This window comes from Sinocyclocheilus anshuiensis, unplaced genomic scaffold, assembly GCF_001515605.1.
Source record: "Sinocyclocheilus anshuiensis isolate Anshui unplaced genomic scaffold, SAMN03320099.WGS_v1.1 scaffold1074, whole genome shotgun sequence".
Taxonomy (NCBI): Eukaryota; Metazoa; Chordata; class Actinopteri; order Cypriniformes; family Cyprinidae; genus Sinocyclocheilus; species Sinocyclocheilus anshuiensis.
The window spans coordinates 601,498-612,827 of NW_015539894.1; the positions used below are offsets into that span (position 1 = coordinate 601,498).

At 50.0% G+C, this 11,330-nt stretch overlaps 1 protein-coding gene across 3 annotated transcripts in view; it reads right to left on the reverse strand.

The window, feature by feature from the left end:
- usp15 (ubiquitin specific peptidase 15) overlaps positions 1-11,330 on the reverse strand; it is a 13,932-nt gene that overhangs the window by 1,098 nt on the left and 1,504 nt on the right. Inside the window, exons 2-19 of one of the 3 annotated variants that reach the window (XM_016482619.1) lie at positions 11,149-11,275; positions 10,747-10,892; positions 9,181-9,242; positions 8,953-9,042; positions 6,292-6,439; positions 6,036-6,209; positions 5,541-5,699; positions 4,793-5,017; positions 4,539-4,622; positions 4,370-4,464; positions 4,096-4,284; positions 3,770-3,882; positions 3,422-3,679; positions 3,275-3,345; positions 3,086-3,201; positions 2,845-2,994; positions 2,647-2,750; positions 1,721-1,809 (exon numbers count right to left, since the gene is read on the reverse strand). In XM_016482619.1, coding sequence (XP_016338105.1) covers positions 1,721-1,809; positions 2,647-2,750; positions 2,845-2,994; positions 3,086-3,201; positions 3,275-3,345; positions 3,422-3,679; positions 3,770-3,882; positions 4,096-4,284; positions 4,370-4,464; positions 4,539-4,622; positions 4,793-5,017; positions 5,541-5,699; positions 6,036-6,209; positions 6,292-6,439; positions 8,953-9,042; positions 9,181-9,242; positions 10,747-10,892; positions 11,149-11,275 — 2,400 coding nt within the window. Of the gene's footprint in view, positions 1-1,720; positions 1,810-2,646; positions 2,751-2,844; positions 2,995-3,085; positions 3,202-3,274; positions 3,346-3,421; positions 3,680-3,769; positions 3,883-4,095; positions 4,285-4,369; positions 4,465-4,538; positions 4,623-4,792; positions 5,018-5,540; positions 5,700-6,035; positions 6,210-6,291; positions 6,440-8,952; positions 9,043-9,180; positions 9,243-10,746; positions 10,893-11,148; positions 11,276-11,330 lie in introns of those variants that run through there. The other 2 variants (XM_016482622.1, XM_016482621.1) reach the window with 2 other exon arrangements.

Sequence of the window (11,330 nt, forward strand, 5' to 3'; positions counted from 1 at the left end):
TGTGTGAGTGAGTGAGTGAGTGAGTGTGTGTGAGTGTGCACGAGTGAGCGAGCGAGCGAGCGAGCGTGAGTGAGTGAGTGAGTGAGTGAGTGAGTGAGTGAGTGAGTGAGTGAGTGAGTGAGTGAGTGAGTGAGTGAGTGAGTGAGTGAGTGAGTGAGTGAGTGAGTGAGTGAGTGAGTGAGTGAGTGAGTGAGTGAGTGAGTGAGTGAGTGAGTGAGTGAGTGAGTGAGTGAGTGAGTGAGTGAGTGAGTGAGTGAGTGAGTGAGTGAGTGAGTGAGTGAGTGAGTGAGTGAGTGAGTGAGTGAGTGAGTGAGTGAGTGAGTGAGTGAGTGAGTGAGTGAGTGAGTGAGTGAGTGAGTGAGTGAGTGAGTGAGTGAGTGAGTGAGTGAGTGAGTGAGTGAGTGAGTGAGTGAGTGAGTGAGTGAGTGAGTGAGTGAGTGAGTGAGTGAGTGAGTGAGTGAGTGAGTGAGTGAGTGAGTGAGTGAGTGAGTGAGTGAGTGAGTGAGTGAGTGAGTGAGTGAGTGAGTGAGTGAGTGAGTGAGTGAGTGAGTGAGTGAGTGAGTGAGTGAGTGAGTGAGTGAGTGAGTGAGTGAGTGAGTGAGTGAGTGAGTGAGTGAGTGAGTGAGTGAGTGAGTGAGTGAGTGAGTGAGTGAGTGAGTGAGTGAGTGAGTGAGTGAGTGAGTGAGTGAGTGAGTGAGTGAGTGAGTGAGTGAGTGAGTGAGTGAGTGAGTGAGTGAGTGAGTGAGTGAGTGAGTGAGTGAGTGAGTGAGTGAGTGAGTGAGTGAGTGAGTGAGTGAGTGAGTGAGTGAGTGAGTGAGTGAGTGAGTGAGTGAGTGAGTGAGTGAGTGAGTGAGTGAGTGAGTGAGTGAGTGAGTGAGTGAGTGAGTGAGTGAGTGAGTGAGTGAGTGAGTGAGTGAGTGAGTGAGTGAGTGAGTGAGTGAGTGAGTGAGTGAGTGAGTGAGTGAGTGAGTGAGTGAGTGAGTGAGTGAGTGAGTGAGTGAGTGAGTGAGTGAGTGAGTGAGTGAGTGAGTGAGTGAGTGAGTGAGTGAGTGAGTGAGTGAGTGAGTGAGTGAGTGAGTGAGTGAGTGAGTGAGTGAGTGAGTGAGTGAGTGAGTGAGTGAGTGAGTGAGTGAGTGAGTGAGTGAGTGAGTGAGTGAGTGAGTGAGTGAGTGAGTGAGTGAGTGAGTGAGTGAGTGAGTGAGTGAGTGAGTGAGTGAGTGAGTGAGTGAGTGAGTGAGTGAGTGAGTGAGTGAGTGAGTGAGTGAGTGAGTGAGTGAGTGAGTGAGTGAGTGAGTGAGTGAGTGAGTGAGTGAGTGAGTGAGTGAGTGAGTGAGTGAGTGAGTGAGTGAGTGAGTGAGTGAGTGAGTGAGTGAGTGAGTGAGTGAGTGAGTGAGTGAGTGAGTGAGTGAGTGAGTGAGTGAGTGAGTGAGTGAGTGAGTGAGTGAGTGAGTGAGTGAGTGAGTGAGTGAGTGAGTGAGTGAGTGAGTGTGTGTGTGTGTGTGTGTGTAAGTGAGTGAGTGTGTGTGTGTGTGCATAAGTGAGTGAGTGTGTGTGTGTGCGTAAGTGAGTGAGTGTGTGTGTGTGTGTGTGCGTGCGTGTGTGCTCATACTGTGAGAGACAGTGGGGTTCAATGCTGCGTCTGACTGTCTCTTCTGAGTGACATGAGAGCGAGTGAGTGACGGAAGAAGCATCACTGTGTTTCAGACGGCTGGAGTCTCACCACGGTCTGCTCCTCGCTGCTCGGCGACACACTGCTGTCATCAAAGTTGTACCACTTCTGATCCTCCTTGTTCTTGGCGTAGGCAGTGTCTGACAATGAAACCAGCTATGTTACATTCAACAGTCCATCAGTTCAGCTTCTGATTTGAATAATAATCACCACATCCATGTTTAATAGTAAAAATATTACAAATCTTGATACCCATTTTTGTTAAATATCAATATAAAAATGAAAAACAACAGAATCAACAAAGTAAATAATTACTTGAAAAACAGTTCAGAGAATGCTAAGACCGTATGATAAACAGTGGCAGGTCTGTTTATGTGCATTTGCGCTGAAAGCGCTGCAGTGATGATGTGGCTAATAAAGAAGAGGATGGAAGAATGAAGTTCAGTAGAACGCTGTTATGATCATGTTATGTTGAACACAAGCCACGGAAACATTTCAGTATTTGAAGGATGACATCACTGTTATTTCTGCTAAAGGTGAACATTTTAATGTTAACTACAGGAAACTATCTTTTCTTACTGATTAATAGAGTGGTGGAACTATGACATCACTTTGTAGGCAAAAACCCGGAAGCGAGTTAGCATTTTAGCACTTCCGGTTCCATCGTCCCAGAGTCAATGGGTTTTCTGAATGGGAGTTTGGTCAAATCCCTAAAATAAGGTCCGTGGTCCACACAGGCTAAAGATACGTTCACGTTTTATTCTGCGACATAAAACACACCATGCAACACAAATGCAACACAAGTCTTCGGATGGAAGATGCTGGTTTTATCGCTTTCCTACTGCTGCGGAGACTCTGGGTTCGTAAGGTAAACTCATATTACGATTACTCCATGTAAACACCACATTTAACAGCTGTGATGTGTGTGAGTGTTAAAGATGAGCCCTGAACTCTGCGCCTGGCTCTGCTGTACTCACAGTGTCCTCCTCCCATGCCTCCGTAGTGGTTTGAGACGGCGATGAGGTCGTAGCGGCTTGGCCCCGCGCTCGGATTGATCAGGAACTCAGACATGTCCAGGTCCCTGCGGGAGACACGGCACGGTCAGTACAGCTGACTAACCCAACATTAAAGCAGCGTGAAACACTGGAACAGAGCAGGGAGACAGACGTGTGTACCGCAGAGGGAAGTCCACCAGCAAGTCCAGCTTGTCCCTCATGTAGCGGCTGTAGGAGAAGCGCTTGAGATGCACCACCAGCACCGGCGGCACGCTCCACAGGTCCAGCTTCTTGGTCGCCTGCTGGTGCTGCTTGCAGTCGGGACAGTACCTGAAACACTCAGTCACAGCAAGAGCTCAGTATTCTTGTGTTTGTTTCAGACAGAAGCGCTGCTGGCATGAAAAGCAGAGCTCAGCCTCACCACGGGTCATCTGCTCCGAGCTTCTCTTTGGTGGTGAAGAGCTCAATGCAGTCCTTCAGCTTGAAGAAGCTCTTCTTCTGCGGCTTGTACTCCATGCTCTCGTGCTTATCGAAGTCCTTTGGAGAGAACATTCAAGCACTTATGAGCATGTCTCAAACGTCACGACACTGGGGAACAGGAGAGTTTTACCTCCGCCACAGCTTCATTGAAGTACCTCCTCTTCATTTCTGGCTCCCAGTCCAGGGACAGATAGCATCTGTCTGCATGGAAACAGGGCAAACACAGGGTCAGCTCAGGAAACCACAGGCTCTGTACCGTAACGGGAACGCTTCGCACCGCTGAGTATGTGGTCCTCGTCGAAGCGGATCTCTCCCTTGATGAAGCTGGCGTCGCTCTTCCCCATGTTGTTGAACTGGAAGGTGAAGAGCCTCTTCTTCTGGGCCGTGAGCGCCGGGGCTCTGCCGGGGTCCACGCCGTTCTCCAGCTCGTTGTCTCCGAGTCCCACCGAGTCCTCCGACGGGCTGTTGTCGTTCTCCGAGGGCAGCTCCTGGTCCTGACTGGACTCGTCATCCGGCTCGTCCGTCTCCATCTCACCTGCGGGACGGGCCAGGCTTCAGTCGCTTGTATCTCAGAGCAAACATCTCAAACATGAGCGTGGGATGAACAGGCAAACAGCATGCTTACTCGGCGAGCCCTCCTCCATCACACCATTGGTGGCGCTGCCGTTGATGGAGGGATGCTTGGGCGGGAGCGTCTCCTCGGACTCCTCGTCCTCCGCGGCCGGACGAACGAAACGACTGAAACCACACAGAACAATGTGAGCAACGAACACTCCCATCAGTAGAACACACCAGACAGAGATGGATGAACAGTGAGACTTAAGAAAATGAAGATAAATGAGATCATATGGCATCAGTGTGACGTGAAGGGGATTGTGAGTCGTATGGCTGAGCCGGTTTGATCTGTGATGAGGCAGGAGTGTGTGAGCTGTGAGCCGTGCGAGCAGATACCAGAGACGCAGCAGCAGCAGGTTGTAGAGCTTGTCCTCGCTGACGGAGCGCGGCACACTCAGCAGGAAGGGCTGGCCGAACAGCGGCGTGCTGGTGTGGTTGAAGCCCGACTGCTTGTACTTCTCCCGCAGGTGGACGGGGATCAGCACGTGCTGCGTGTCCTCCAGCCGGCTGACAGCCACCTCGAACCTGCTCCAGAGCACAGACACACACATGAGACACACAGCAGCAGCCCTCCACACACTCACTGACCACAGCAGCAGCAGCAGCTCACACGTAGATGTCGTCGCGATCCATGATGCTGCTCAGGTTCTCGTTGCTGGAGAAGATGCGGTGGAACCGGTGGTTGTAGATGTCCGTCACGACCATCTAGACACAGCAGAAGACACACTGTGAGTGCAGAGAAGTTCAGCAGGCGTGAGACTCTCGATACGGACGCTTACTTTCTCAGCCGGGATGCCCGACAGAGCCGACAGCGACGCGCACAGGTCCGAGATGCAGCCCACTTTAGGCACCGTCAGCTTATACTGGAACACAAACCACAACAGTGCATTAGAAACAAACTAGCTGAAAAGGCTAGTATGAGACACAGGTAACTGTTAGTTTCCATTGAAACACAGTTTTCTGATTAACTGATTAATCCACGAGTGACGATCGATGTGTTGTTTTGAGCAATGTCGGAGTCTGTGTGACGCACCTGAGTGGGTTTGGCCAGCGGGTCCAGCCACACCAGATACACCTCCAGCGACCGCTCCTTCCTCGTGGGCAGAGGCAGCGTCAGGTAGCAGAAGGGGTCAAAGGTCACTGAGATCTTCGAGCACACGGGGCACACCAGCGTGGACTTGAACAGGCCGTGGAAGATGTCCACGATGATGGAGTCGTTCCTCTTGATGTGGTTCTCCCAGGCCTCCTCCGCCACCACCTGATCCAGAGGAGAACAAGCGTCAGTCTGGAGCTCAATCACACACACTCCAGACACACACACACACACACTAACACACACACACACTCTTAACACACACACTCCTCCACCACCACCTGATCCAGAGGAGAAGCGTCAGTCTGCAGACTCTGGAGCTCATTCTCACACACTCACACACACGTTCACATGAGGAACATGAGGTTTGCAGCATCAAACTATTAGCTCAACATTTCAACATAAGAGAGCAGTGCATGTTTAGATGCTGCAACTCCTTACGGTTTCACCTCTTTGGATGATTTCACCATCTTCTGCAGTCTGACAACTACATTTTACTTGTACTTACACTTGAATAATGCTGTTTGAAGTGATTTAAGTTTTTTAAAACTGGACTTTTCACAGATCTGACCCAGTCTTGGTTTAGTCAAATTCAGTAGTAAATTAGACTGCCGACACTTAAGGAAACTTACAAAAGGTCACATTTTAAGTCGGGCGGTTAGTGAGCGTCCTGTGTGTGATGAAGCACCTTGTCGGGCCGGCCGTCGGCGTCCATCAGCTGGATGTAGGGCTTCTTGCGGATGCGGTTCAGGTCTTCATGCAGTCCGTCCAGCAGGAAGGCCAGCAGCTCGTGAGAGTCCTGCTGCTGATAGCCTGAGAACTGAGGTGCGAACCGGCCCACCTGAGTCTAACAGAGCATCAGCACAGAGACGCACGCACGCCTTCAGATCAACAGCCGACAGCAGGCCAACGACGAAACATGAGTGACACATTCACATCACAACACTATAAAGCACATGAAAAATATCTCTCAGCAAATACAGCGTCTCAGTGACATTCTTTCCTCTTGCTATTGCAGATACTTTTTTCTCTGGAAATATGCTCTACTCAAAACAGACTAAATGTTATTTTTAAGAAAACCATTTGTTTTTCACCATGTAAATTTGCCGTCATGGTGTCTGAACACGGTTCAGATTTCTAATTGTCAGGCCCACCAGCTCCTGACGGCAGGCTTCATCTCTACCTTGAAGGGTCGCGGCGTGACGTAGCTGCATTTCCCAGACCACAGCTGCTTGATGAGCTCGGCGTAGGCCTTGGCGATCTCACCCTTCATGCCCAGAGGATTGTCCTGGTTCAGCTCGTCCTGGTGCTGGTCCTTCAGGAAGTACTCGGTCAGAGGAGGAATGTTGCTCAGACACTGCAACACACACACACACTGAGCTCAGGATGGACACACAGAAGCACAGCCTGATGCTGTGGAGAAGCTCAGCGGGCCTCACCTGTGTGGCCGAGTTCATGAAGCAGGTGTTCCCCAGGTTGGACAGGCCGCAGAGGCCGGCTCTCTCGGCGCGCCGGCCCGGGTCCGAGCACTCGTAGCTGCTGCTGTAGGGCGGGTAGGATGGCAGGTTGTAGCTGGAGCTCTTCATGCTGCGGACGCACGGACAGACGCAGACGTTTGACAGCGCCGTGAAAGCCACGGTCACAGCAGTTACAGCAGCAGCAGAGAGAGCAGATGATCAGAGCAATGCAGCGACGGCCCAAAACATGCAGGAAGACTCTTCACTCCCTAACGAATATGACTCAGTGACAAGAAGAACTGACCAGTCACCACACAAACACATGACATTCACACAGTCGAAAACCAGTGCACCGATCAGAGAGGAGACTAGGCCTCATACAGACCTCCTTAAACTGGTCTGGTTCGGTCATTAACACTGAAGCACACGGTGCCATCACGCCTAAAGCGAGATTATGAGTCTGGAAAGAGATTTAAAGCATTCCCAATCCTTTGACAATAATCTACAAATGGAGAAGGTTTCAGAGCACTGGAAACGGTCTAGGCCTGGACGTCCCGCCAAATTCATCCCAAGAGCAAAGCGCAACACTGCACTGGAGTTCAAGAACCGCCTACCAACATGCCGTCAAAACATCGGCTATGAGCTCATATATATAACCCAAAGACTCTCTGAGGAGCTGCGTGGACCGTAAGTGGACGTGATAATGACCTGAAACATGCGGGACGATCAATGCTGGAAGGGTCTGGAAAGACCAAGTACAGATCCCAGTCTGACTGAAACGCTGTGAGGAGGGTTTGAAATGGACTGAACGTGCATGAAACCCCTCCAATATCAGAAAACCTGATAGAAACGCCTACAGAAAGTGATTTCTGCCAAAGTCAAATATCACCTACCAGATGTAGGAGTGCACCTATTTTATCCATCGAAGAGAACTGAATTTCTGTAGATGATTTTGTGGAATAAAAGATTTCCAACCAAATCAAATTTTCATTATGTTACATCACTGTCCAAATAAACATCCAGAATCTGTTCATGGGGTGCACTTACTTTTCCACAGCACTGTCAGTGAGCGATCTGAAATGCTCTGTAAGGCTCATTTTGGTTTCAGCGGTTTGCTATGCTGGCAAGTGAGCTGATGTCCATTTCATTGACATTTCAACAAAATGAATAAAGACGAGCGAACTCTGAACATGTGAGCACTAACGCATTAAAGCATCGGCAGCTCTCGGTGTTTAGGAACAGAGCCAAACTGAAGCTAACGAATCATTGCTAAGTGAATTACACACAGGACCAGCCCTCCATTCCCACAATGCACTGCAGCTACGAGCATCACACTAACTGAAGCGCTAGTGAGCGCAGGACACGCATCGCTCTGACCTCACAAATGCACAGGTGTGATGCACATTTCACTGATTAGACATTAAAGTCAGTGTCATCTGATTAATCTCACATCGCTGAACATGCGACTGATCACAGACTCACACAAACATGAAGGTGGAACGTCCTGCTTGAAAATCCCTCAGAACTGAATGAATGTATGTGTCGGGGAGCAGGATTGTTTGAATTTACTATGTCAATAAACTGAGTAGACAGTGATGTGGCCGAACACACAGTCAGCTGCACATCAAATTATGGATAAGTACTCAAACCAACAAGCAACCGATCCCTTCTCCATGAAGATTTCATGAAGTGTTTCATTAACCCGCCCATCCACACACACCCTTCCCCTGGCCCCGCCCACTCTTACAACCCTCCCCTGGGCCCAACCATCCACACACAGCCCTCCCCTGGCCCCTCCCACTCTCTCACCCTGAACCCGCCCACTCACTTGCCCCTCCCACTCTCTCGGCACTCCCCTGGCCCACCTACTCACTCTCCCCGCCCCCTCACTCGCCCCTCCCCTGGCCCGCCTACTCACTCGACCCTCTCCTTGCCCGCCTACTCACTCGACCCTCTCCTTGCCCGCCTACTCACTCGACCCTCTCCTTGCCCGCCTACTCACTCGACCCTCTCCTTGCCCGCCTACTCACTCGACCCTCTCCTTGCCCGCCTACTCACTCGACCCTCTCCTTGCCCGCCTACTCACTCGACCCTCTCCTTGCCCGCCTACTCACTCGACCCTCTCCTTGCCCGCCTACTCACTCGACCCTCTCCTTGCCCGCCTACTCACTCGACCCTCTCCTTGCCCGCCTACTCACTCGACCCTCTCCTTGCCCGCCTACTCACTCGACCCTCTCCTTGCCCGCCTACTCACTCGACCCTCTCCTTGCCCGCCTACTCACTCGACCCTCTCCTTGCCCGCCTACTCACTCGACCCTCTCCTTGCCCGCCTACTCACTCGACCCTCTCCTTGCCCGCCTACTCACTCGACCCTCTCCTTGCCCGCCTACTCACTCGACCCTCTCCTTGCCCGCCTACTCACTCGACCCTCTCCTTGCCCGCCTACTCACTCGACCCTCTCCTTGCCCGCCTACTCACTCGACCCTCTCCTTGCCCGCCTACTCACTCGACCCTCTCCTTGCCCGCCTACTCACTCGACCCTCTCCTTGCCCGCCTACTCACTCGACCCTCTCCTTGCCCGCCTACTCACTCGACCCTCCCTCTCTCTTGGCCCTCCCCTGGCCCCGCCCCCCGCAGGCTTACTTGCGGCCGCTGAAGCTGCTGTTATGATTGTTTGTGAGAGATGAAGGGCAGATCTTTGGTAAAGCAGAGAGAGTGGAAGCACCAGATGACCTTCAAAAGACAAGAAGAGCGTGAGTTACAGGAGACGACCCTGGTGGAGAGATCAGGAGATCCAGAGGGCAGACAAGCACGTGTCGAAGCATCTGCTCTAAAGCAATGATGTGATGATCTGTGCGTCACATGACTCACTTGAGCGCTGAAGATCCACGAGGCCACGTGCCGTCTTCATTCTTCTGTTCGATCACTAGAATCTGCAGACAGAGGAAAACCAGAGAAAAACTGTTACGACTCAAAGACCTCGTTCTCATTACTGTTTAAGCCCTTCTACACCACGGCATCTATCATATGTGTGTGTGTGTGTGTGTGTGTGGAACTGATTAAAGCAGCGACAGTGATGTGAGAGCAGCTCAGCAGTTTTCCAGTAACCAGCTATTTTCAATCACACGGTCCTATGATGTCTTTATAGAGTTTTTTGTGGCTCAAAACGCAAGCGTGATCCCGTCGAACTGAACATGCCACGATGACTCCACAATTCCTGTTTCACCACTGAACTGCACTGTGACTGGAGAACCAGTGCCTTCGAACAAATCTACTTCCTCCCCATCACAGGGCTCCAGACTGAGACTATTGTTTCTGCCAGCGCGACTAAATTTCGTAAGCGGTAGCACTGGTGCGACCACCGCGTTGCCCAACTCATAAGTGCTGCACATGAGAAACATCAGACAGCAAACGAAACCGCACTAGTCCTTTGAGCTGCGCAGCGTGGACCGTTTATCAGCTCGGGCCAATAATTGAGCGCAGCGCGAGAAAAGCGGTCCGAGCTCAGAACAGGTTTACTTGGGAAGCAGTGTTGATCTGGCGACACTGTTACAGCACAGCGCTGAGAGATCCAGAGAGAAGCGCTGGAATTCTACACAGAATCCTCTGCTATAAACAGGTGACGCTAACGCTAACTAGAACCATGGTGCTGTGCAGAAATAGTCGAATGTTGTTACATTATTCATTTCAGGGTTTGTACAACCTTTGAGAGAGAAATTCAAGCACTTTTCAGTGACTTTCAAGCTTTTCACACAACTATTTCCAGCACTTTAAAGCACTAAAAATTATACAGTTTAAATGTTATTTTTAATGGGCTGACCAAAACATACTTTGTGGTAAACAAACACTTAGACCTATGTAAAATAAAAAAAGACACAAAATTATCACTATAACCAGTAGATGGCAGCAGAGGAGCACTTATTGGCTTATTAGTCATTCATCTCTACTTTTTGCTTTATATTTAGAAATTATAAAATTGTAAAATCAAATCAAGAAAAAAAAAAAAAAACATTTTTGTGCATGAAGAAAGAAAAGTCACAAAGTGCCTTGAAAAACAAGCTTTTCTTCCATCTGCAGCTGAATCACACACCAAGAGTGCTCCTTTTATAATCACTGAAGTTATCAGTCAGCTCCGTATAACGAATAATGGAACATTTAATAAGAGTAGAATATATAATTTTTTATATAAAGTTTAAGATGTTGCACATGTTACTGTTGTTTAAAATAAGTAAATGCATGCTTCCCAACTCAAGCTCGGTGCTTTACTGTCTTACCGAGAAATAAACGTGTAATATTATTAGAAAGTGCACTTGTGAATGCAAGCCTGGTGTCTCCATCACTAGCCGTTCTTCACTCAAACCCGCAGTGATGTACAGGCGTCAGTCTCATGAGTGACACTAGACTGAATCAGCGCTAGCCGCAGGAGGCGCGTCTCACCTGTCCCTGATAGAGCCCTGCGTCCTGAATGGTGCTGTCTGGCTTGTTCAGCGGCTCAAAGGTGTTGCTCATGTACCTGTTCCACAGCCGCGTCTCCTTCTCGTCCGGGATACTGAACAATTTCCGCATCTCCTGCTCGATGCTGTCTGTCGCCACAGATGCTCCGATTAGTATCTTACTAATCAATACAAAACATAGCTACCAAGGAATATAACCTCGGTGATGTAGTTTTAAGTGCTTCACCAATAACCTTTTTCAATAAAAGCACTTCATTAAAGCTTTGCACACGATCATAGTTTCTGAGTTCTGGCAGCGTGCCAGATGAATCTGTCTAAGTATACGCTTCAGTCGAGCTTGATGTATAATTGCACATGAACTGGTTTCACACACACATAGCTGTACCTATAGTGTCTGCTTTGCTGAAGCGGCGCGTGACGACGTTCTCCATGTTGCTGTCTTCACACAGCTTGAGCTCGGTGAGGTAGACTTCCACCTTACAGTGTTTGACGAACATGCCCTGCTCCACCACCTGAGGATCAACACACACACACACAGACACACACACACACACACACACACACACA